The sequence below is a fragment of the Mugil cephalus genome, chromosome 15 (assembly GCF_022458985.1).
Source record: "Mugil cephalus isolate CIBA_MC_2020 chromosome 15, CIBA_Mcephalus_1.1, whole genome shotgun sequence".
NCBI classification, from domain to species: domain Eukaryota; kingdom Metazoa; phylum Chordata; class Actinopteri; order Mugiliformes; family Mugilidae; genus Mugil; species Mugil cephalus.
The window spans coordinates 6,178,708-6,202,716 of record NC_061784.1 but is presented as its reverse complement, the minus strand read 5'-3'; the positions used below and the strand labels follow the sequence as shown (position 1 = coordinate 6,202,716).

The 24,009-nt window shown below is 42.9% G+C and overlaps 2 protein-coding genes across 5 annotated transcripts in view; both read left to right on the top strand.

The window, feature by feature from the left end:
- ncor1 (nuclear receptor corepressor 1) overlaps positions 1 to 14,061 on the top strand; it is a 45,374-nt gene extending 31,313 nt beyond the window's left edge. The window contains exons 21-46 of one of the 4 annotated variants that reach the window (XM_047606596.1): positions 69 to 192; positions 461 to 629; positions 1,279 to 1,446; positions 3,182 to 3,339; positions 3,660 to 3,771; positions 4,194 to 4,270; positions 4,369 to 4,540; positions 4,622 to 4,741; positions 4,838 to 4,921; positions 5,015 to 5,265; positions 5,391 to 5,703; positions 5,898 to 6,125; positions 6,347 to 6,547; positions 6,968 to 7,123; positions 7,808 to 8,035; positions 8,124 to 8,259; positions 8,385 to 8,863; positions 8,995 to 9,114; positions 9,496 to 9,644; positions 9,762 to 9,973; positions 10,052 to 10,195; positions 10,503 to 10,606; positions 10,800 to 10,853; positions 10,946 to 11,146; positions 11,366 to 11,539; positions 11,647 to 14,061. In XM_047606596.1, the coding sequence (XP_047462552.1) occupies positions 69 to 192; positions 461 to 629; positions 1,279 to 1,446; positions 3,182 to 3,339; positions 3,660 to 3,771; positions 4,194 to 4,270; positions 4,369 to 4,540; positions 4,622 to 4,741; positions 4,838 to 4,921; positions 5,015 to 5,265; positions 5,391 to 5,703; positions 5,898 to 6,125; positions 6,347 to 6,547; positions 6,968 to 7,123; positions 7,808 to 8,035; positions 8,124 to 8,259; positions 8,385 to 8,863; positions 8,995 to 9,114; positions 9,496 to 9,644; positions 9,762 to 9,973; positions 10,052 to 10,195; positions 10,503 to 10,606; positions 10,800 to 10,853; positions 10,946 to 11,146; positions 11,366 to 11,539; positions 11,647 to 11,846 (4,534 nt within the window). In that variant the 3' untranslated portion in view covers positions 11,847 to 14,061. Of the gene's footprint in view, positions 1 to 68; positions 193 to 460; positions 630 to 1,278; positions 1,447 to 3,181; positions 3,340 to 3,659; positions 3,772 to 4,193; positions 4,271 to 4,368; positions 4,541 to 4,621; positions 4,742 to 4,837; positions 4,922 to 5,014; positions 5,266 to 5,390; positions 5,704 to 5,897; positions 6,126 to 6,346; positions 6,548 to 6,967; positions 7,124 to 7,807; positions 8,036 to 8,123; positions 8,260 to 8,384; positions 8,864 to 8,994; positions 9,115 to 9,495; positions 9,645 to 9,761; positions 9,974 to 10,051; positions 10,196 to 10,502; positions 10,649 to 10,799; positions 10,854 to 10,945; positions 11,147 to 11,365; positions 11,540 to 11,646 lie in introns of all 4 variants that reach the window. The other 3 variants (XM_047606595.1, XM_047606598.1, XM_047606597.1) reach the window with 3 other exon arrangements.
- Positions 14,062 to 14,197: 136 nt separating this feature from the next.
- On the top strand, positions 14,198 to 23,422 carry zswim7 (zinc finger, SWIM-type containing 7). Its single transcript, XM_047606599.1, has 5 exons — positions 14,198 to 14,694; positions 16,132 to 16,153; positions 17,100 to 17,202; positions 21,354 to 21,458; positions 23,047 to 23,422. The coding sequence occupies exons 1-5, from the start codon at positions 14,619 to 14,621 to the stop codon at positions 23,155 to 23,157; spliced, it is 417 nt and encodes a 138-aa protein (XP_047462555.1). The 5' UTR covers positions 14,198 to 14,618; the 3' UTR covers positions 23,158 to 23,422.
- The last annotated feature ends 587 nt before the right edge of the window (positions 23,423 to 24,009 follow it).

The window sequence follows — 24,009 nt, the reverse complement described above, 5'->3', positions numbered from 1 at the left end:
GCAATACTTTATGATTTGTGTGTGACATCTATTGTTTTTTTTTTTGTTTTGTTTTTTTAACTCTGCAGAATATTCTCTATGGAAAAGCCGTCATTACTCAATCCTCCAGGCACGGTGCTGGTATCCTCACCTAAGCAAACCCAACTTAACATGCAGCAGATTCAGCAGCGGGCAGCTGCCATCCCACCCATGGTTAGTCACAGTTACAGCTGGATCACAAGCTTGGAAGGGCTTAGAAGACGATGAAAGCATGCCTTAAAACCCGTCAATAGGGGCAGTGATAAGATCAAAAATAGACCTTGATACTGTCAGTCATATAATTCCTCAGCAGTACATATTTAATATGCCCTTGAGCCCAAAGTTTCCAGATCTGTGTATGCATTTTATTTGCTCAGGTTTTATCACAGTTCATATCTGGCATCCCAGCTAATCAGGACCTTTTCCTGTCTTAATTTTCTAGGTGCATGGCTCTGGCGAGGTACCCATCAGTGGTTTCGTCATGTTACAACATCAGATCAAAGCAGTGCATGAGTCGGCGCACCAGGAGGAGAAGCAGAGGCAGGACCAGGGAGACCTGGAGCGCAGGCCTCCTTTCAACACCCGCAGTCCCAACATACTGGACAGAGACAGTAAGGGAACAAAACTATCCTCGTGTGTCCTTCTTGCTGTTTATTGCTCAGTGAGTCTTGCTTTCTGTTAACAGTATAGCTGAGGATTTTCTAAGGACCCATCAAGTTTTGTAAAAGGAAATGTTTGCAAAAGGCCCGTACAGTCGTAACATGGTTTCGACTTAGCCCAGACAAAAAAAAAAAAGTTGTCTGACCCCGTTTTACATGCGGTGCACTCTGTGAGCCGAAGTCTGTGTTGATGCTGCTCTTGAACCGCCTTTGGATGGAGAAGGTGACTGTGGTGTTGACTGCATGAGTGGAGCGTGTCAGAGTAGGACACTCACTGCTCCTGGGCAGTCAGACATAGTTCATCCACTTAGCTTGAGAAGGGAGAACAGTAATGTCACTAGGCAGACTGCATTACGGCTTGATTTTTGCAAAGCTTTTAGCACCTTTTAGTCTAAGTGCTGTGAAGTGTAGAGCAGCTGTCACTGAGCTGCTGAGCTTTGACACCAAGATATTTATTACAAAGGTTTTAGCGGCTGCGTGTCTAGGTGGTGCCGTTAGTTACACAGGTCCGTCCATTCTGGGTCAGGTCAATGCTCACTGGCATTGAGGTTTTGTTTTAATAGTGGTTATCTTCCCTTTTCCTTATGCCTGTGTACTGCAGGTAGACACTTATCCTACATGCCTTATGACATGATGCTGGCTATGGACCAGGAGGTCCTCTCCGGTCAGCCAGGCTCTCCCTACAGACTCTCCCCCAGGGAGCTGAGCAAGGCCTCATCTCAGCCTGACCCCAACGCCCCCAATGTATCCTGCTACAGTGTGCCACCAGGTAAAAGCACACATCTTCACCTCCTCCCCCCCATCCATCGTGCCTCCCCCTCCCTTCCCTTCACTTGCTGGTACAAACTAGCCTCGTCTGACGCCCATTTTGTCTTTTGTGTCTGGCATTGGAGGCTCCATTTTGACTCCATTGGCAGTACAGTGGTGAATAGTTTGGAATGAAAGGCTGTGCACTCGAGGTTTGAGGCACTATTACGTTTCAGTTTTACATGTCGTGATATTTTAACTCCCAAAAAAAAAAAGCCCGTTTTTATACTGTATGTTCAGTTGTCTGATTGTCTTAACTGGAAGTTAAATGTGGAGCAGAGAGAAGGACTGCAGCTTTAATCCTGTTGTACGTCTGGGTTTGGCAGTGTTTTAGAGCTGAGAGTGTTTTAGAGTCAGGTTTAATTTCCTCTTTTCCAAATGTGTGTGTGCGCATATATATATAAATATAGGATATATTATATATAAGATGTGTTTAATGAATATTTATATGAGGGGAGATAACGATTACATCATCCTGTTGCTCATAGTTACTTTCTGAGCATGTGCAGTTCTCGACCTTTTAACTAGGTGATTGTGACAAGCCAAGCTTTTGTTCTTTGTTCTTTATAAATACATGCCCATGCCCAGCAACTAGCATTATAATATACAAAAAAGAAAAACACAGGACCATGTTAGTGTTCTGTACGAATGTGTTAATTAAGTTAACATTTGCAAAGTCGTGATACCTGCTGTATGTATCTGTACATGTGTTTGACATTGTTATGATGATTAGGAAATGTTTGATTGTGAAACTGAGTTTAACTTTGTTAGGCCTGACTGGCTAACAGGAGGTCATGCACCCTCCGTTGGGGCTTGATTATCTCTGGGGAACGCCTTGACGGAATTTCCTCATATTTGGCACTTTTAATGATGTGATGTTCTGTTCGAAGCAGGATAAGTTGATTAGGAGCTCTGTAATTATACTAAAGCAAAGTCATCTATCTGTGTTGGAGGGTTGTGAAACCAAATTACGGCGCATTAGAAACTTTTCCTGCTGTTGATATGGAAATTATATTTTGACTAAAGTTGGACTCTCAATGGCTTTTCTTGTTTGTGATTTTGGGCAAACATATTTATCCTATCCTCACAAATTATGTTGTTCCTGATGCTGAACTGCAGCATGAATGTTAATGCTTGACACACAGTCACCCTGCGACGGGGATTTATAAATTCGTCATAGCGTGGCTTGTTTTCTCATCCGTCCCTGTATGAGACAGCAGAATGATGACGGCCATGCCCGCTGGAGGAACTCTCTCAGCAATTTGCATTTTTGATTTTGCAGAGTGCAGAGCACGAGGTGCTCTTGCTTCTAGGAGGTTACTCCCGGTCTGTGTGGGTGTATGATTTCGGTCTGTTATGATCCATTTCATCTACTCAGCTTTCCCCAGAGACGGTCCAAGCAGACAGCAGGCGTGGACCGAAGATACCCAAGGCTGAGGACAGGCTATTAACTGAAGCCTTCTTATGCTTACTTTACACACTCACTAGTGTTGTTAAAAGGAAGCTGAATATTTTAGCATTTATGTTTGAGAAATGAACCTTAATGGAGTCTATATGTAGGCTGGTTTGGAGTTAGGAAGTCTGGCAAGCTATTTAGAGAATAGGTTTCGGTGAGCGAACATTATTTTCATTACACCTAGATATTTCTTCCCCATATGTAACTAATTGATTGTGTCTTTTTTTTGTATACCCACCAGTTCTCCACCCTGCTCCTAACCAGCTGGTCTCAAGTATGCCAGATGCAGTCCGTGTGACGTTCAACAGAAGCAGTCGGCTTCCTTCTCCTCCTCCTCTCATTCCAACTACAAAGCCCACAGACAAGCCTTCCTTCATCCAAGGAGGCTCCATCTCCCAGGTAAGGCCTGAGGATGATACAACTGCTCTTTTAGTCGACACGGTGGATTAAACCTCCTCTTATTTTTCAGGCAGATCTAATTCTTTCATCATAATTTGGATTGTAGCTCATTTGTAAGCATGGTTATGCATAAGCATATACATGTGCTTCACTCAACATTCAGTTTGTTGATTTATTTATGGTTGATTATTACTTAGTGATGCCACACCACAGTTAATAAATTGTATGCGACAAGCCCTCAGCTGCAACACATAAGATTGTCAGCATCATTTTGAACCACAACACACAAGTGACCCGACCTTGAAATGGGACTTTTCCAGGGAACTCCTGGCACATACCTGCCATCTCATGTTGTTTATGGCCCAGAGGGGACTAAGAGCGCAGTGGGATCCATTTCTCTGGGTCTCCCTCGGCAACAGGATAACAAGCCTGGTAAGATGACAAACTGCCACACGGCTCATCCGTTTTTATTCTTCTTATAATTGTCCAATGGATATTTTGCCTGTCATTGTGTAAACATTGAAATATGGTATCCTTAAACCAATTGTATACTTAAAGCGACAATATGCGACCATGTTATCTTAAAATAACACATTCAAAATCATTTGGATGATTGATTGACTTGCACTAAGGGGGACTGGCTCTTCTTTCATTCCCACTCTTGCAAATACATAACTGTGGTGTCTGATCTCAAAACCTTTCCAAATGTGCTCTTCGGAGTTTCAATAAATAAGTTATCCCTGAATGTAAATCTAAATGTTTAAACTATTTTTACTGGTAGAGTCAATCATTTGTTCCATCTCCAATACCAACTGCAAGTGGTCAAACTCTGTTTTTCCTCTCTCTCTCTCTAGTTCAGTCCGTACAGGACAACAGAGGCAACCCGGGGAAGGTCAATGAGGGCCTGGCTTTCCGAGGCTCCATCACTCAGGTAATCAATGTGTGTTGTTGTTTTTGTTTTTTGTTTTTCCTGTGCTGGTATGTGTTTTTTTGATATTTATTCCTTTTTTTTGCTCTCCATGAAAACAGGGCACTCCTGCCCTGCCTCAGTCTAGCATTGCTGCCGACCTCCTGAAGGGCACGATCACAAAGCTAGCCACCGAAGACCTGAGCAGCCCAGACAAGACCAGGGCAGAGCAGATGGGTAAAGGTCACGTCATCTATGAAGGCAAGAGTGGTCACATTCTCTCCTACGATGGTGGTAAGTGTTTATTTATTCATATGCGTTGTGTATTTCTTCCCCAAGCACACACATGTGACAATATGTTTTTGTATCCACTAGCTATAAAGAACCCCAGGGAAAACCACCCCCGGAACAGCCATGAACTAAAGCGCACCTATGACATAATGGACGGACCCATGAGCAGAGGACACCCTGCCAGGGACGGGGCTCCATTTGAGGGTACTGCTTGTGTGTCACTCACTATACAGAATGTGTCCTGCTTTGTGTATTCTTTATTGCTGTGCTGTGGTGTTCACTATTATTTTTCTTCTCCAGGGTTAATTAGCAGAGCCTTGCCCAGAGAAGGTCTCCATGGAGATCCTAAGGACAGACCACTGATCCCCGGATCCATCATGCAAGGTAGCTAACTGTAAAGCTTGCCACATTCCCATTAGTCCCTCAATGCCACTGTTAACGTCAGACAATCAGCTGAGCACTTTAAAATCTTTCCAGGAACGCCTAGAACTGCTGCAGAGGCTTATGAGGATGTCATGAAATACGGAAAACAGATAAAGCGAGACAGTCCCCCGATCCGTTCCTTTGAAGGGGGCATTGGCAAGGGCAAGCCCTATGAGGGAAGCAATACTATTAAAGAGATGGGGCGCTCCATTCATGAAATCCCACGACAAGACCAGTCTGGCCAGGACATGTGCAAGACCCCTGAGATGACCGACAGGAGAATTTTGGATGGCTCCATATCTCAGGTCAGACAGAGTTGTGAATGGCTGACTAGAATTCTCCACTCAGTAAATAGCCTCATCATCAAATTTCATTTTACTTGCTAACTTACTAACCTGCTGTGGTTTAAACTCTTTCATCCATCTACCAGATTCACTCTCTGAACCCGCCTACCATCAAACACAACGTCAAGTCCCTGATCACCAGTCCGAGCAAGCTTCCTCACAGCATGCCCCAACTTGAGGCCATGGATCGAGCCAAATACGAGGATAACAAGCCAGTACGCCACACTTCGGTGGTAAACTCCACCTCTGTCCTGCGCTCCACACACCAGGAGCCTAGTCCCAAGTCTCAGCTTAGCCCAGGCATGTATGAGGACGTCAATGCTCGCAGGACCCCTGTAAACTACAGCACACACAATCCTGTGTCCAGAGGTTCGCCCATGCTGGGACGTGGTCAAGAAGGTAGATTCTACCATCAGTTTATTCACAAACTGTTAAACTTTAGGTTCTTAGCTGTTCCTCATAGTGTCATTGACAAGATTATCTTATTTGCCAGAATGAGGATATTATCATTAAAACCTAATCGTTTAACATTAGCATTAGATAAAATAGTTTGATGTGATGTTAAGCTCTGTGTCTTCCTCTGTCTCATAAAGGTGGCATGAGCTCTGCAAAATCTGCTGCACATGAAAGAAAGAGTGCCATGACCCCGACACAGAGAGACAGTGTCCCAGCCAAATCCCCAGTGTCAGGCGGTGACCCCGTAGCCTCTCATAGTCCATTTGACCCCCACCACCGGCCTGTTGTTCCCGGAGAGGTGTACCGAGCCCACTTGCCTTCGCATCTCGACCCCACCATAGCCTTCCACAGAGCGCTGGATCCTGGTACAGTGTTTAAACTCTTCACTTTTTCCACCATATGTATGCATAGAATAATAATTGGCTCGATTCTCTGGCCTGTGACGAAAGTGGCCCAGGCCTTCTAATTAATAGGCATCACATTTCCAGGATCTTTTTCAGTCGTTGACGTCAGCAGTGGTGATTGGTATCTGTGAGCCTTCTGTTCATATATTTTGTTTTTTTCCCCCCCTTGTTCTCCGCTGCAGCTTTCATGTTCCCCAGGCAGCCGTCTCCAACCGGCTACCATAACACCTACCAGCTGTACACTATGGAGAATACGCGGCAGACTATTCTCAACGATTATATCACCTCCCAGCAGATGCAAATCATCCCTCGGCCTGACATGGCCAGAGGACTGTCACCACGGGAACAGCCTGTTGCTATCCCTTACCCTGCTGGAGCTCGAGGTATGGCCCTCCACTAGCTGACTCTCTCTCATCTGCCACCACGGGCAGGCGAGGGACTGTAGTATGCAGACTGTGTGCTTGTGAAGTAGTGGCTACCTTTTCCAGACGCCCAGAAGCAAATGACCTAGACAAATTTTGCTAATTTGCTCTTTATAGTTGGGCTGCAAGTGATTTGGCACTTGACACTGCTCAATTTAGTTGGGTACGGTCATCCTAGCTCCATTTGCGGAGCGGTTGCCTCTTACAAGTTGACTTCTATTCCACTATTTTTGCAGCCCTTTTCCTTACTGATCAATCTGTATTTGGGAGCACTACCAGATGAAAGTGGTGGGTTAGAGCTAACTGTATACGGTGTTCATACATTCAGAAATTGATGGATCTTGTTGTTCACCGTTGGCCCTTTGCTTCTGTCTGTAAAAGGGATTATTGATCTAGCCCAGATGCCTCCAACTATCCTGTTGCCTCACCCTGGGGGAACAGGTTCTCCCTCTTTGGAACACCGCCAAATCGCCTACCTCTCTGGAGCACAGCCCCCTTTCCCTCCTAGGGCTTTCAACCCAACCTCCATGTCGCCAGGTGAGGACCCCTCCCTCTCCCATCCCTATACCTCGTGCTCCCTTATATTCCTTGCCACAGTCTCCCTGTTCCTCACTCCTCTGCAGGAGTGCATCCTCGCACTGGCCTAAGGTCAAAGGTCAGTTCCGCCTGTCTGGAGACAGAGGAAGTGTTACTGCACTCGTACTGGGAAAGAGATTTCCCACATATCTGTCCTGACTTTGTCATTGTGTTCTTTTTTTGGGGGCACAAACAAATGCAATAGAAATATATCCATTTATACTTGATGTGCTTTGATGTTTACATGACTGTTTGAAACTCTGTGTCTTGTATTCATGTCATATTATATGAACTCTTAAATGTAGACTCAAATGCGCAAAAGAAAGTGATTTAGTCTTGTTTGTGTTTTGTTATTTTTACCTTTTAATCCAGTTAAAAGCTTTTCATTTCATAGCAAAGTTCTGTGAATAGCTCAAGTGGATTTGCCTGTAATGCAGCAGTGTAAAATTATGTGTTGTCTGAAATGGTATATTATATTATATTATATTATATTATATTATATTATATTATATTATATTATGTGGTGGGTTAAGAATGTGTCGGCAAGCCTCAGATTTTTGACGGGAGCCTCATCCATTATGTGGAGACCGCATGTGTAGTGTGTTTAAAAATGTTGTGTTTGTGTGATGTCCTTGTTTCCCTCAGGTCACCCAACCCACCTTACTGCTGTCAGTGTGGACAGAGAAAGGGAGAGAGAGCGAGAGCGAGAGCGTGAGCGTGAGAGGGAAAGGGAGCGTGACCGTGACCGGGAGCAGCAGGAGAAGGAGAGGGACAAGGAAAGGGAAAGGGAGCAGAGGGAGAGGGAGCGGGAGCGGGAAATGAGAGAACGAGAACGAGAACGGGACCGAGAGCGAACCAATGAATTCATCCGAGGTGATTTTATTTAGTCGTTGTTTAAAGTAGAAATGGGCTCCGTACTCTGAACCAGTGTTACAGTGTTTGGTTTATATGTGTCCATAAGGTGGGCCAGAGCAGCCAGTTCGGCCAGGGAGTCGAGGTTATCTGCACTCACCTTCTCCCTCGCTCAGGACACAGGATGTGGTGGTCCAGCAGCGGCCAAGCATCTTCCAAGGAAAAAGCGTCATCACATCTCTAATGTAAGCTTAAATCTATCGAACTCTGCATTTACATAAACACACTTAGCACAGTTCAACATGTCTAACAAGTGAACCATTCTTCAGAAAATATTTTGCATGTTTTTGACCCTTTATTTCCTCCTTAGGCCTCATACAGCAGCAGCGACATCATCACAACAGAGTGGCGCTCGCTACAGTACTGCAGCTGATGCTTTGGCAGCATTGGTGGACGCTGCAGCCTCTGCTCCACAAATGGACGTGGCGAAGGTGAAGGAGAGCAAACACGAACGGGACGACGATAGGTCTTCGCCGGCTGGATCTCGGAGAGCGCCCAGCATCTCTGAACAACAGCAACAGGAGGCAGAAAGACGATCCCTGCACTCGCCGTACGGTGCTATGTCCCTGCCAGGGGGTAAGCCCCATCCAGCTTATTCTGAGGGTCCTGGTGTTGGAGTTAAGGAAAAGGGACCACAAACTAAGTCACGCATTGAGGAGGAGCTTCGGGCTCACGGAAAGACGACTATCACAGCCGCTAGCTTCATTGATGTCATCATCACTCGCCAGATCGCCTCAGACAAAGACTCACGGGAGCGAGGCTCCCAGAGCTCTGACTCCTCTAGCAGCTGTGAGTGTGTTGGTTTGACATGCATTATTATTATTGTTCAGAACAGCGAGTTAGAAGTGATCTTTATGGTCCATGACATTATGTTTTCTCCTTGGCATAAGTAATAAAATTTGTCTCAACTGGTCCTGCAGTGTCATCCAACCGATATGACAACACTGGTGGAGGAGCCATTGAGGTGATTAGTCCTGCTAGTTCCCCAGTCCAACCCCAACAGGACAAACCAGAGGAGGTGCAGCAACAACAGGCACCAGGTATGAAGACAAACTTTAAAGCGTATATTGACTTTTTGAACAAGCTAAACTAAAGGAGTTTTCAGTTTATTCAAATATTATTTAAATGAAGAAGTTTTAATGTTTAAGTTGATTTGTGATGGGGGGTGTGGCAGGTTTGGCCGTGTAGACTAAATTTAGCTGTGTCGAGTGCACGTACCATGAGATGAATGATTTAACCCACTGACCTTGACATTTGAGACTGTCAGGCATCCCTAGACCGCACTTGAACTTTTTCTTGTCAGCCCGTAAGCCAATGTAGGTCAGTTATTACTGGCACAGGGCCTCTTTACTAGTAGCTGTGTTCACTGGATCCATACTCCGTAAGACAACAATGCTCTGTCCCTGGTTAACCTTCATCAGTTGGCATGCGGGCCTACGACATGAGCCGTTATCGGTCGTCGGTGGAGGCAGCACAGTCTAGCTCCCAGCAGCCCCCCTCCTCCCAGGCGGACGGCTACTCGCAAGTCCCGAAAACTCACAGGGTCATGACGTTGGCAGACCACATTTCGGTAAGAAGTGATGGAAAATACAATAGTTTGTATTACAAACAGTAATGCAGCTCTTGAACCCGGATTTACACAAAGGACATGACTAACCTGGTTTTCTGGTCCCTCTCTGTAACACAGCATATCATAACCCAGGACTTCGCTCGGAATCAGGACACTCCCGCAGTCTCTTCCTCATCTTCTGCCACATTCCAGAGTGTGGTGCCGCCCGTGTCCTCGTCAGGTCGAGTCAAGGTGCCCAGCCGCTACAGTCCTGAGAACCAGGCCCCACACCACCAGAGACCCTCCAGCAGAGTTTCCCCAGAGAATGCCAATGAGAAGTCCAGAGCCAGGTACATTGTGTCTGAGATTATTAGTTGTGTAATTATTACCCATTACTTTGTTTAACATTTGCAATCCTACCTGTTCAGACCTGGTAAATCTCCAGACCGAGGGGGCAGGCCAGTAGAGAACTACGAGCCCATCTCTCCACCACAGAGCTACCAAAACATTGACAAACAAGAAGCTAGCGGACCTCCTCCTCAGAGACGAGAGGCTGACAACACAGAGATCAGGTACCACATCTGTACACTTTATCTGCCTGATAATTCAAAGGTGTAGTGGTTGACTCCTCTTTGGTTGCAATCGTAACTAATTACAGTTTAAGTGACCAACATCAATTTTGCTTTTTTTGCCAAAGTTGTGCTTCTTTTATTTGTTTATTTAAATATCAAATGTAGTATATTTGTTCACTCAATCAGTTTGGGTTCATGCTAAATGGGAGAATTGCCCAGTGAGGTTGAAACTAGCTTGCCAAGACTATGCTGCTTCCCTTCGTGTCCTTGCATTTCACTTTTCTTTTGGCCCTTTTTGTGGTTCAAGGAGTGACTCAAGATCCCCGGGGAGTGTCAGCTATCTGCCTTCGTTCTTCACCAAGCTGGAGAACACCTCGCCGATGGTGAAATCGAAGAAGCAGGAGATCTTTCGTAAGTTGAACTCCACCTCTGGTGTCGGTGATTCTGATGTTGGTAAGTGGGTCTTCTCTTACTCTTTATGTTGAATGAATTCCCCCTACTTTTTCTCAATAAGATGAATAAGAAGCATGTGTTCAACTGGAACAACGTGACTGTGTTGCTTTGAACATTTACTTGTTTTGAACAGTTAATTATTATCTTACAGGAAACGCACAACCAGGCACAGAGATTTTCAACCTGCCTGCTGTTACCAGCTCCAGTAAGTAGCAGTGACATTCCCTCAGAAATATCACCATTCATGCTCGCTGGTTTCCTTTCTAACTGAAGATTTTCTTGTGCTGTGATTTGTAGGCAGCATTAACCCCAGGAACCACTCCTTTAGCGACCCAGCCAGTAACCTGGGCTTAGAGGACATCATCCGCAAAGCCTTGATGGGTAACTTGGAGGAGAGACAGGACGAGCACCAAGGAGGAGTAGGGGCAGTTACCATTAACAACCCACCTGGTGCAGGCAGCGACACTCGGCAGGAGGCCAGTCCATCTCCCAGCATGGGTAGGCAGCCATCATAAAACACAAGCTCATACATGCTGGAGACCTTAACCCGTCTAATCCCACTGGCAACAATAGTTGCCGCGCTTTATAACTGTTAATGGTCACATCACTGGGCCTCTTTACTTAGGGCATGCACTTATTTTGCAGGGAAAAAATTTAGGATTGAATGGGTTAAGATCAATATGTTGTTTTACACTTAGTGATTGTTTTCGTCTACAGGAAAGCAGAAGCAAGGCAAAGCCAACAGCCGAAAATCCAAGTCCCCTAACCTGGGTCAGGCCTATGCTGGAGGGGAGCGTCCCTCGTCAGTGTCCTCTGTCCGTTCTGAGGGAGATTATCACAGACAAGCCCAACCCCAGTGGGACCCATGGGATGAACGACCCTCATCCACAGGTAAGCTGTCAGCTTCTCTACTGTCAGCAAATACTGCCTTCTGATAAAACCTCTAACCAGTATACCAACTGTTGGTCACCCCTCTTCTCTTCTTCATCTCTGCACAGGACCCATGCAGTTCCCTTACAACCCGCTAACTATGCGCATACTGAGCAACACGCCTCCCACCTCCATAGCTTCACCTGCTATACAGAGCCAGCAGCAGCCACAGCAACCATCCCAAGCTGGAGTCCCGGTGGCTCAGCAGCGAGTGTGGCCGGCTCTGCTGTCAGAGCAATACGAGACCCTGTCTGACAGCGATGACTGAGCTCTGCGCACTACGGCACCCAATAACCCCAATAACCAGAAGAGAGGCCTGTGCTGGGGCTCGTTTGTTCACCACACCCCACCCTCCCCCCTCCCCTCCCAGAACTAACCTCGCTCATTTGCGAGTGGAACATAAAAATGGGGTGGTGTCTCTTTATTTTATTTTTGGTGCTATGGCGCCCCCTGGCTGTTGGCTAAAAGTACAAGCAGTCGTCTGTAACAGACAGGGCTCCCTTGAACAAGACTTGCTTTTGGTCCGGAAGCACTCACCCAGTCTGTCGGGGAAATAAAAAAAAAAACTCATCCGAGGGGTTGACATGAGCTATAATAAAGATGAAGAACTTAATATGTAAAAAGAAACAACATAAGAAACTATTTCTGAATTTTCTTTTTATTTCTGTAAAGATATACTTTGTCTTTAAGAGAATCAATGTATGTAAATAGAGTAACCTTTTGCAGTGTTTTTCTTAACTTGATTATTTCTTATTTTAATGTCGCTTTTAAATTGATCCACTTTAAATGGGAAGAGTAGGGGTGTAATCTTTGATATCACAGTTGGTCTCTCCCAGTCCACCCCAAGCCCATGTCACCTTACACAAACTCGAATATTTTTACCATAGCGATGCTAAGAGAGACTGGACCTGTGGTTTGTACTTGACCGTGAGTGGAGCACAGAGATTGTGCCTCACTGCGCACCCTCCACCAAGCACCAGAGCCTGAACATTGTGGACATGAGAAGACAAAACAAAACAGACTAACATTTCAAGCAGCGTTGATATCTGATGCCTGTCTTCGTCACACAGTGGAGATGATGCATGGATCGTAACTATCTGATGGTAGAGATAACCTCTCACCCCATTCTAGACATAGAAATGTCTTTGAAACAAGTTGAGAACACTGGTGTCATAGCAGAAAGGTGAAAAGTCTGATATAAGCTTAATTTTGCCAGAAATTATATCCTTATGACTACTCCTGGACCCCGTCTGAATAATGAAAGTGAGCCAATGTGTTATTTTTCTTTCTTTCAACAGAACCGTGTGTTCTGCCACATGTAGCTGTCTCTCTGTCTTTTCCATTTCCAACTTGTCCAGAATGATTAGCTCTGCAATGTTGTCATGGTTAAAAAAAAAAAAAAAAAAAAAAAAAAAAGTATGTCAGGAAGTTTTTTTTTTTTTTTTTTTTGGATGCTTTTGCCATGCCTTGTGACTTGAGAAAGAAGGCAGCTTTAACTAATTTTCTCAGAGATATACGTTGGTGTTTGATGTTTGTATTTGTTTCTGTAGTCCCTCTTTGTTTTGATACTGTCCTGACAAAAATCTGAACTCTGTAACTTGTCTTTCCATTACACAAAAAGACAAAACTAACCAAACCTAAAGAATGGTCTGCACCATTGTTGCACTTTTTTTTTGCTTTGTAGCTTTTGACAACAAAAAGCATACTACCTGCTGTGTAACTTATTCATCCTCCAGCCCAGGAGTATACTAAGATTTGCTTTAACTTTTCCCACCACTCGCAGAAATCTGGATGTTCTGACTTCCTGTTTTTCTTTTCTTGTTGCTGGTACATGATTTGTTTCTTTCGTGTGACACGTGCATCACAGTTACAGTTTTAAAGTGTATGGTACCGTTAAATGTCTTGAGTTTGCTGTCATGGTGATTCAAAACCGTGACCACTTAATCTCTGCTTTCATGGTCAATCAACAGGCATAAAGCTTTGAAAATGAATTATACTAGATCAACATCATAAAAACAACAACAAAAAAAAAACAATATTAGTTTTTTGCTTTTTCAGCTTTCGCTCTGCTCAGTTAGCAAATCCATTCTTCTCTATACTTGATTCTTCCTCTCTTCCTTTCATTTAGATTTTGGATCTTTTGCCGTAGAGCACCGTCAGATTTTTATTTTCTGTAATTTTCAACATCTTTGTAATTCATCCTGTTTAGATGGGATGTTATGTGTTTACAGACGCAATGACAAAAAAAGTTTACAAACTTGAATCTTAAGGAAATCCGACATGAAGCCGAAAAAGAATTGGAGCATCTTTTCAGCTCTCTATCAAGTGGTGACTTTTTTTGTCTTTTTGAAATTGAGACTTGAAAACCCGTGTATCCTATGATGTTGAAATGCAATGTTTGTATCGCACAATGTCTCTTAGTAGGCTATTACAAGAGTTCAGACCAATCAAATAAAGTGGATCAGTTCTCCACCACTGAAAAATGTGTAGGTCCTTAATGGTTGTACAGTTTTTTTTTTTTTTTTTTTTGCTGTCCTTTTCGATTGCAGATTGGTCATAATTTTTGGTCACTGAGATGTACCATGACTCTAAAGTAAAAAAAAATATTTTGGAATTAATGAGATAAAAAATGAAAACATTGAATGAATATTTTCCCAAAGAATGCTAAAAGTATGACTTGTACAATGGCTTTTGTTTATACTTATGTTTGTATATATTTTTTTTAGTTATTGCTAAAAGTTTTGCTCATCTAGTGTGAACTGGTGTCATTCAGCTTTTTCAATAAAACGCTGATTTCTTAACGCTATAAATAAGATTCCAGTATAATCATAAATTAATTACATGAGTGAGTACAGTCCGTGAATATACAGTATGAAAGACGATATACCGTACATTTAGAAAAAACAGCCAGGGCTTTCGGCATATAGGAGCTATGTTAGACTTTTACGGAGAAGGAAAACGACACCGGAAGTCGTGATGTTTTGATGGGCCCTGATTGGCTGGAGGACTCGGACACATCCTGAAACACAACGGCTTCAAAATGCCTTCATTTTTACCCGCGGTGGCTCAACAACTTTTCCGAGATATCCAGAAAACATACCAGGAAACGTCCCAAAGTAAGAACAGAGTGACAAGTGAAGTCAAATGTCTCTAAACGACACTGAGTCCGTGGTTAGTGTTATTGTAAAAGTAGCTAGTAGCAGAAGCTACCAGTAGCTTATGGTAGAAAGTCACAAGCTCGCTTAGCTTTGTGAGCAGACGTTAACTTACCTATTTTCTGGAAGAACTGGACAACTTTGCATTTCAATCAATAAAAAAGCTGCCTACTTCACTAGGCTCCACGGCAACGTTAATGCAGCATTTAAGTTAGTGTAATTTGTCCGTGGACACAATGTCGCTCATGTTGATAACAACACTGTAGTAACACATGTGGTCTGTAGGAGGCGCTGCTGCAACACAGTATTGGTTAGGGTTATTCCAGAGCACTACATGTTTACACAGCTGAAAAGATAGGCCCTTTCACAGGACACATTTAGACTTTAAATATACTTTGGTGTGCTAAGGTGGTACCAATGATATGAGCAGTGATATGTGCCTGTATGATGCCATCACACATTTACTTAGTGACACTTGGGTTGTGGACGAGGCGTACTGTGCTCACTGACTAACTGGAATTGTCATAAAAAGACTGACAGTATTTACACTTTTCCAACCTGAAGAGTCTGACACAATTTGCAGATCGTCAACTTTGTGACTGGTTTCCCATGTCGGTTATTCAGCAATAATTTTACACAACCTTTGACCATAGTTCACCAGGACATTGAATCTGGGAATGCTACGCCACCCACAGACCCACAGCAGTTATTTGTGTGTTGTACATAATTAAGGATACAACCTTCTCACACACTACTTTTGAGTACTGCTTGATATCCGGGGTTTTCATCCCCAATATCTCACAATGTGATTTGTACTGACAGCGTGACCGACTAGTGTTGGCCTCAGGCAGAGTGGATTCATTCTTCTTACTGAAGACATGTCTGTGCAGTTTAAAATACGGACACAGAGCTAGTCTGAGGCAGGACTTTGCCCAATGTTTAAACTGTTTAAACTGTTTTTTTTTGTTTGTTTTTTAACCTGTATTATATTTGAAACAGTAATTAGACATGAAGCATATAACCCTCGGCTTTTTTTTTCTACTTTCCACTCTTTTTCTAACACCTATATATAACCGAAAAGTAGCAGTACTACAGTTTAAAAATAACTATGACTTGTTTTGCTCAGACACTCATTATCTGGGCAGAGCTTCCATGTGGCTCTGTAAATGTTATGTTTGTGTACATATATATATACATATGTATATATGTTCGATGTTCTGTCTTCAACTTCAACACAAAAGTAGTGTTTGTTATCTAAACAGATACCGAACGATGCGGCTGCCGTGCCCTCCGCCTATTTCTCTACTGCTGCTGATTATTTGTTCATCTGTTTGAGTGCTGTCAAATTTGCTGCATTAAGTTTTCACATCTTAAGATTATGCTTTCACCTTTTTGCAGTTCCCGATGACCTTCTAATTGCGTAAGTATTCATTAGTTTGCCAGCTACATTTCCTTATGTTTTGTCTGAGTGGGAGTTGTTATAGCACTGTGACACATGATGCATCTCTGTTCTAGTGAAAATGGTTTGAATTACTGAGAGCGAAGGCGTGTTCCCTGCTTGGATCAACACAGCTAGATCCTGTTTGTCAGGAATCCGCTGGTTTAGGGGCTCACCACTCTGTGCTTATTCACGTCAGATAACTGTTTTTATATATAAATATATATAATTATAACCCCTCAACATGTTGAAAGGGTGATGGGTGGGTGACGCGTGTGCATTATTTTACATGTTTTTTTTGCCTGTTGCATTTTTTACACATGTGAATAGTGAACAAACATACCTCCTTAGATTATGGTGTATTTGAGTAACGTTTCTGAGTTTGAATAAAGACTGTTTTAAGGTCAAAAACTGTTATATCTTGCGTCTTTTGGTGTTATGTCCCTAAAACCTAAGAGCAGCAGCATCTTTCTATTTTTTCATTAAAAATGGGGAGACAGGCCAGCTCTTCTACACACATTAGCAGTAAAATATCTCTGTACTCTCCGTGAGAGTCTGAGAAGCTTCATCAAGAACAAATGCAAAACTGTAAAGTCCTGTAAACCATGTTTTATCTTCATAACCCAATGATTTGTTCATTAATGTAACATCGAAGAAACATTTTCCAATAAATTCCTTAGTCTGTTGTATAAATATCCAAAAAAAAACATTGTCAGCTTTTTTCCTCGCGAGAGAGATAAATCAACAAATTTTCAAATATCAGGACCTGACTGTTCTAAATTTGTAATTTTTGCTAAAAAAGGAAAAAAAAATGAAACCCCATTTTCTAGTAATCTTTTGTTGCCATGTAAACATTAAAAATTGAGTACAAAAGAACAAAACAAGTTGCGGATACGTTGACTCTTGTTTACTTCCTCATGTCTTACAGGCTGAAGTTTGTCTTCGGGTCGTGTGCGTTACAGGCTTTGGACTTGGTCGACCAGCGTTTAGTCACGTGCCTGTCATCTCCCAGCGGACGCAAGGCCTTCCAGGTCTGTCATGTGTCTGTCAGCACACCACCTGTCCAGTCACTAGTCTTACTTGCGTAGTCACATCCACTAACCACCGCAGCTCCACTGTGACAGAGTTTCCAACATTCATGAGCTACATGTCAAGCAAAAGAAGCAGGAAGTGGTTGAGTATTAATAATAGTTCTTAAATCTTTAGATTTCCATAATCACTTCACTAATAACGACTCTCATTTAGTCTTATGTAGAGTAGTGACGTCTTACAAAGAAAAAAGAAATAAGACTTTATACTCTGAAAGCTGGCCTGAGTCATGCTGTCCTTAAAGTTAACGTTAACCTAAGAAGGACATAATGTTTCATGTGGTGGGAGAAGCAAAGCACTCCACCAAGGTTGTGGTCATTGTGCCCCAAACTTCCTGTAAACTCCTTCAGGCTCCTGCAAAAATAGTTTTATGAAAGGAACCTTAAAATACAATGCAGCTAAACAAAGACGTGATTTTTTTCTGAATCCTCCCAAGTCCGTCTGACGTTTTTTTGTGCAGCTGCATTTATTGGAAATGATTAATAACCGGCCTCTTTTTTTTCTTCTCTACTGGTATATATATCTCCTACAGAAAAAAAATATTTGCTTCATTTCTTCTTATTAGTAACCTGACGTTACATTGTTTAATAGCTCTATTTGATATTACAGTCTAGTTTAATATAGTTTTTTTCTGAGGAACTCTAATAGGCTGGTCTGTGAATCCAAAGGCACCTTACTTGAGCCCAAGTTTTAATTTTATCTGATCTCCTCCTGAACTGCAATGATGAATCAATTATTATAGTATAAACTTATGTATCGTTTCCAGCTTTAAATGTATGAGAATTAGCTTCTATTTATCATTTATAGTAAATTATACAGTAAGAAGAGAATGTATAATATAGAGAATGAATGTAGGTGCTTGGCTGTCAATATCAATGTCATTTTGTATCTTAACAAACCTAAAGGTCTGCGAGTGAAACAAGTCTTAAGTGCTGTTGAGTGTTTGCGTAAGTCTGAAACTGTTTGAAGGTCACTTGTCACTGTTTTGATTTCATTTCCACACAGAGACGCGAGATCAGTCACGGACAAAGTTTTTTTTCTTAAGTTTATTTGCTCATTTACCAAGACTTACAGTGGATGTGAAGCCTGAGATCGATCTCATGTTTGCGCGCTGTGATTACAGTAAGAAGCTGCAGCCACATCCTAGCGCAGCATAAAGAGCAGAAAGAAAGAAACATATACTGACAAATAAGTATTATCAGTTCTCATTGTTCCGCTGTGATTTTGACAGGTGAATATGTTTTACCTCTCAGCGATGTTTCCATATACCAAGTACTAGAAATACTACAAATATGGAGCTTACACTGCTTTCTCATTCTTTTGATTTCAGTCCATCGTTTAGTGCTTCAGCAGCTGTTTAATACAAACCAAGCTTTTGCCTCAATAATAACTGAAACCAGTATGTGGAGCATGAAGCATGACGTTAAGATGACATTTTATTTCTTGACGCACCTTATCTCGACCAGGGTCTTCCAGACTGGACCTAAGGTTATCTGTTTATGCTCAGGATGGATCATCTTTGGGAAACATGTGCGACAGCACTTGACGTTAGAGGAACATCATTAAACATCTGGAACAGACCACAGCCAATGACATTTTTAGACGCTGCGGCTCATTTTAAAAATAACGCTTCCCGGCAATTAGTCATCCACTTTTCGGGAGTTCATAGAAATTTCTTGTAGGAAGTAAGAGGATGAGAGAGCAGTTCTCACCAGAAAATAAGAAATACTCTTATCTTTGATAATATTGAGTATTCAGTGACGTGCGTGCTGGCTCCACACTGACGCTAAAAGAGAAGTTGGTAATTTAACAAATTCCGCCTTTTTTTTGTCATTTCCTGTCAATATTTTGCTTACACTGCACACAATTGAGTTTCTCACGTTGTCATGTCGTGTAGTCTCCTGTTTCGTAATAATATATAACTCATGAGAACTTGGCCTTTTACTGCTGGGATTTTTCATCCTGTCTCATTCCTAATGTTTAGTGACCTTTTTTCAAAAGGAAAGGTGCACGGACGCCTTTGAGACAGAAGTCGTGACTAGTATATTCTAATTATTAATGAGACCTCAACTGTATAACGGAGTGGGACTCATAAGGATGATTATTTTTCCGTCAATTGCGTTTGCTGGGAATTAATTGTAAGTGAAATAAAAAAAGAAAAGTCATGTTGACTTCACAAAGTGTTGTCTTCAAATGTTTAGTTTGGTGTTTTCATCTCTTCCTGCTTGAAATTAATGGTTCATTATCAAACTTGGGGCAGATTATTTTTAATGTGTCATTATTTTATTATTTAATATGGATACTATGCATGACAACTTTTTACTCTTTTACACAACAAAATATGAAATTTGCTCGATATTGGTCATTGGACAGTCTCCTTTTACTCCCCTTAGATTGTATTTGACATTGCTACTCTGAATGTCCTCATTCATTGATAAAAGCAGCAGGTGAGATGATGCTTTGCTAATGTGCATGGCTGCTTTTGAAGATGGGCTCAAATGAATTTGAGTTGAGCATTAAACTCTTATAAAATGTTAACAGCACTAAGATGCATTTAAAGTCAGCACACACGAAACACAGTTGCATCGTAAACCCGATTAAAACTGAATGCACCTAATCGGCGCTGACTGATCATGCAAATATCGAGCACACGTGGGCTGTGTGTTTCACCAACTTCCTGAACCTTTAAAGCTCCCGATGCCCTATTTGCTGTGGAATCAGCAGACACTGGGCCGTCCCAAACGGCCGATTTTCTGGCTGGTGATGCCTTCCTGAGAAGTATTCCCGTGAGAGCCAGGATTTTAAACGGAGACAAAGCCACTCATTTGCCGAGTGCTTAACTCTCTCTGGTCCATCTGAAGTGAATAAATGACAGATCTTGATGTATAGTGTTTGCTGAAGAAACCTGGATCCCTGCCAAGCAGTGGAAGCCCACGGTTTGTTGTGCCGTTTGATGGTATTTGCAGCAGCAGCAGCAGCAAGAGCCACATTACATGTGATGCCAGCAGAAAACAGAAGGAGTCCATGTGTGAGCTGCTTTTCAATGAACTTGGCTCCAGAAACTGGAGCGGCCCTTGGCTCGGTCGCTGCGGTTCCTGTCCTCGTCATGATGTGCATGGTGCTTTATTCGTCTGTACCGCGGTGCTTTAAGTCCATGTAATTGTCTCTTTTGTGCCTTATTTATAATGAAGTGTCACAGCGAACAAACGACGTGTTTTCACTTTTGTAGGTCACGGGGAAAGGTAATTTATTGGAGCTCTGGAGAATAATGGACCCTGCTCTGTCGTCGTGGGATGCATTAGTTATTGTGAACTGTCAAGCTAATCCACCAGCTTAATGTCCTCATGTGTCATGTGCATGAGGACGACACTTAAATCACTTTCTCAGTCTAGGACTGAGTGTGAGTGGCATCACGGGCAGGAGGGCTCTATCAACCGAGGCCATTAGATGCTACATACAGGTTGTTTAAAAATGCATCATTTCCACCTCGTCTACCCCGAATAACTGATGTGAATGACTGGTGGTAGCACCCTCACCTTCAACCCAACCACCTTCCTGTCGCTTCCATGAAACATTTAGAAGGAGAGTCCTCCAAAAACACCACACGTCCGTGTTTTCATGTCAATTTGGACCGTGAAGTCAGAATGTGAAGGATACACATCTGAATCTGCAAGCTGGAAACCCTTGCAGAAAATCCCATAAAAGATTTGTTTACCTTATGGATTACCTCACGGCAATCCATCTGTCTTTGCACAAAGAGATGGATGTCGGTTACAAAAAGAGGGAAACGTCCTGAAAATTTCCCTCTTCTTCCCAGAGCTCAGCCCGTCGTGTCGCAACTCGTTGAGGAGTATTTGGGATGAAAGCCTATCGACTCTTTCACTCTCTGCGCTGCTCCCCGACTGCACCGAACACACAGCTGCCAGTAACAACAGATGCGTTATCATATTGGCGAATCCCCTCAATCCTAATAAAACAGCTTTTACTCCCCTCTGGCTGTAATCTTTTTTTAAAAAAAAAAAAAAAAAAAAAAAAAAGGTCCCAAGCTTTGCCACATATTTGAATGAACTTTGCATGGATCTATCTGTTGCAGGTAGTGGGAGGCTCGGGGCGTTTGTACACTTGCTTCTCGTCCTGTCACTACTGCCCTTGTCCGGCTTTCACCTACACGGTGCTGCGCAGAAATGAAGGCCTGCTGGTGAGTCTCCTGTTACATACGTTGGGTGAAGAAAACTGGCATAAAAATCTTATCTACAAATAATAGTTGGAAGACTTATGTCATATTATATTTATTCTGAAATTCATTGGATCATATTTTTCTTATTTAACAAAAACTACAAAAGCTGTGTGAAATTATCAAAATGACATTTACCTCTTTTTGATATTAAATTATAGATAAATATATAGTGTGAAGAATATTGACTGCAGTGTTTTTACCTGGAAAACAAACAGAGGAGTTAGAGGAGCCTATTTGTAAAACGCAGGGCATGGGAAATTCCAAACAACTTAATAAACTGTGCATTAACTTAGAAAAGTTGGAGCGACACACCCTTTCGGTGGAAATTACAGTACACCCTTGATGAAATACAAAAGAAATCTACATGCAACCTCCTGTTGGAGTCTTCACGAACGCACGGATCTAAACACAGACCTGAAATCTGCTGCGCAGTCATTGTGTCCTGTCAGTCAAGTGTGTATCCTAGAGAAAACCTTTGCCCAGTCAATATATACAAAGCACACGTTGAAATGTGTGGAGCAGATGTATTGTGGTCGGGTCGTGTTTTTGTCTGGTCGCTGATGGGCGCCCCCCCCCCCGCCCCCCCGGCCGCTCCGACTGCTCGACCGGCTCCAAATGTTTGCGAGCGAACGACCTCCTCTGTCCTCCTCGGACCGTCAGGAAAACTTGTTTCCCTGGAGGATGCTGCTAAATCAGTGTGAGAAACAGAGCAGCAGCAGACCATGGAGACTCCCCACCATCGCATTGCTGTTATCATTCCCCATGAAAACACACAACGTAGATAAATATAAATATTCATGATCTCCTCTAACCCCCATTAACTTTAATAGCTGATGGATTTGACTTGTTGTTGTTGCGTATGTGCAGTCTTTAACGTGGCTCTTCCACCTTGAAGATAAGACCATTAAACACACAGATCATGCAGCGCTCCTACATCAAAGCAGACCAGGTCCATACTGCTCTGACATGTATATCAGAGGTCAGATCAAGGAGCTCTGCCACCAGCAGCAGCAGCAGCATCTGGCAGTCGACAGGAGGAGCTAGGAAACCCTAGACCCGTCCCTTTGTCCTGTTGAGTTTACGTAAAACACAGACTCACGTGCATGTCAGCGTGGAGGGAAGCCGACGCATGCAGTAGGCTGAGGGTGACAACAAGTGACTGACATGTTAATATAGACGCAGAGTGTGTTCACTGACTCACTAATGCAGAACCGCGGAGCTCTTTGTTATTGAACCAACATCAGACACCGAGCATTCTTCTTATTCGTCACACATCCATTCGGAAAATAATACACGCTATGTGCTTTTCATTCATGTGAATGTTTATAGTTTGATATAAATATTGGAAATTGTTGTAGGATTTGCTTTGTGACTAATCCCCTGAATGAAGATTACTTAGTCGGAGCCAACTGGGCCCTTTCTAGACTGTTTACATGAGATCTTTGACTTCCAATTACTGGAGTGTCATTACGGCTTCATATCCGTGTCATTAATCACGCTGATGCCGGAGTCCGTGTAATGAATCAGTGTCTACAATCTTGTCTCTCAGTGCAAACACATCCTGGCCATCTACCTGTGTCAGGCCATGGCTGTGACTCAGCAGGACAGCGTGTCTGATCAGCAGATGTCCACGCTGCTCAGCGGGACAGCGGCACTTTGACAGAAGCTGGACCAGATCACCTGCTCCCACGGGGACACACACTGGGACACACACTGGGACATACGAGAGCTGATATTTGAAATGGACAGTTTCTTCACCTGTTTCCATGGACATTGGATCTGTTCACCGACTACGAACAGTTTACTTTTCAGTTTATTTTTATCATCGTCAGACCGAAAGCGAGAATTTCTCCCGTGTGTCATTTGTAAATAGAAACTGTTTTAAGATGGAGACACGAGGAATAAAGACCGACCTTTTAACAATATAAACATTGCCTTTATTAACAAAATAATTCACCATACATACAGATTGCATCATGTTAAATAGCAGTATCAGTTGCAGCTTGTAGTTTTCTTGAATGGACAACAGAATGGCCTCTGGAAAAGTAGAACATGAGCTCGAGCACAGTGGATGTTTTTCCTGATTAGTAGCGACACCATAGCACACTGACAGATAGCTCCATCGGAATGAAAGGCAGGAATGTTGAACTCCATCAGCTCTTTATTGTCCGTCTCACCTTTGAAGTTGAAAAAGAAGGCAACAGTTTGACATCAATCGCTAGCTTATAGAAAGCCGGACACCTACAGTACTTATTGTTACACGTCAGTCCACAAAGACAGTAATACAACGTTACAGTGCAGATACAGTATAGATGTCTCCATTGGAATGTACTACAACGTTGGCACACTCCTGTATTTTAGCCCTTGAAGTTAGTCAGAGGTGGATCACTGGAGACGAACACATGAGAGGGGGAGAGGGGGGGGAGTGAAGGCAAAACTGAAGAACACTTCAACACAACATAATTCAACACCAACAATTGGACACAACAACAAACAGGGAATCATCTAAAAC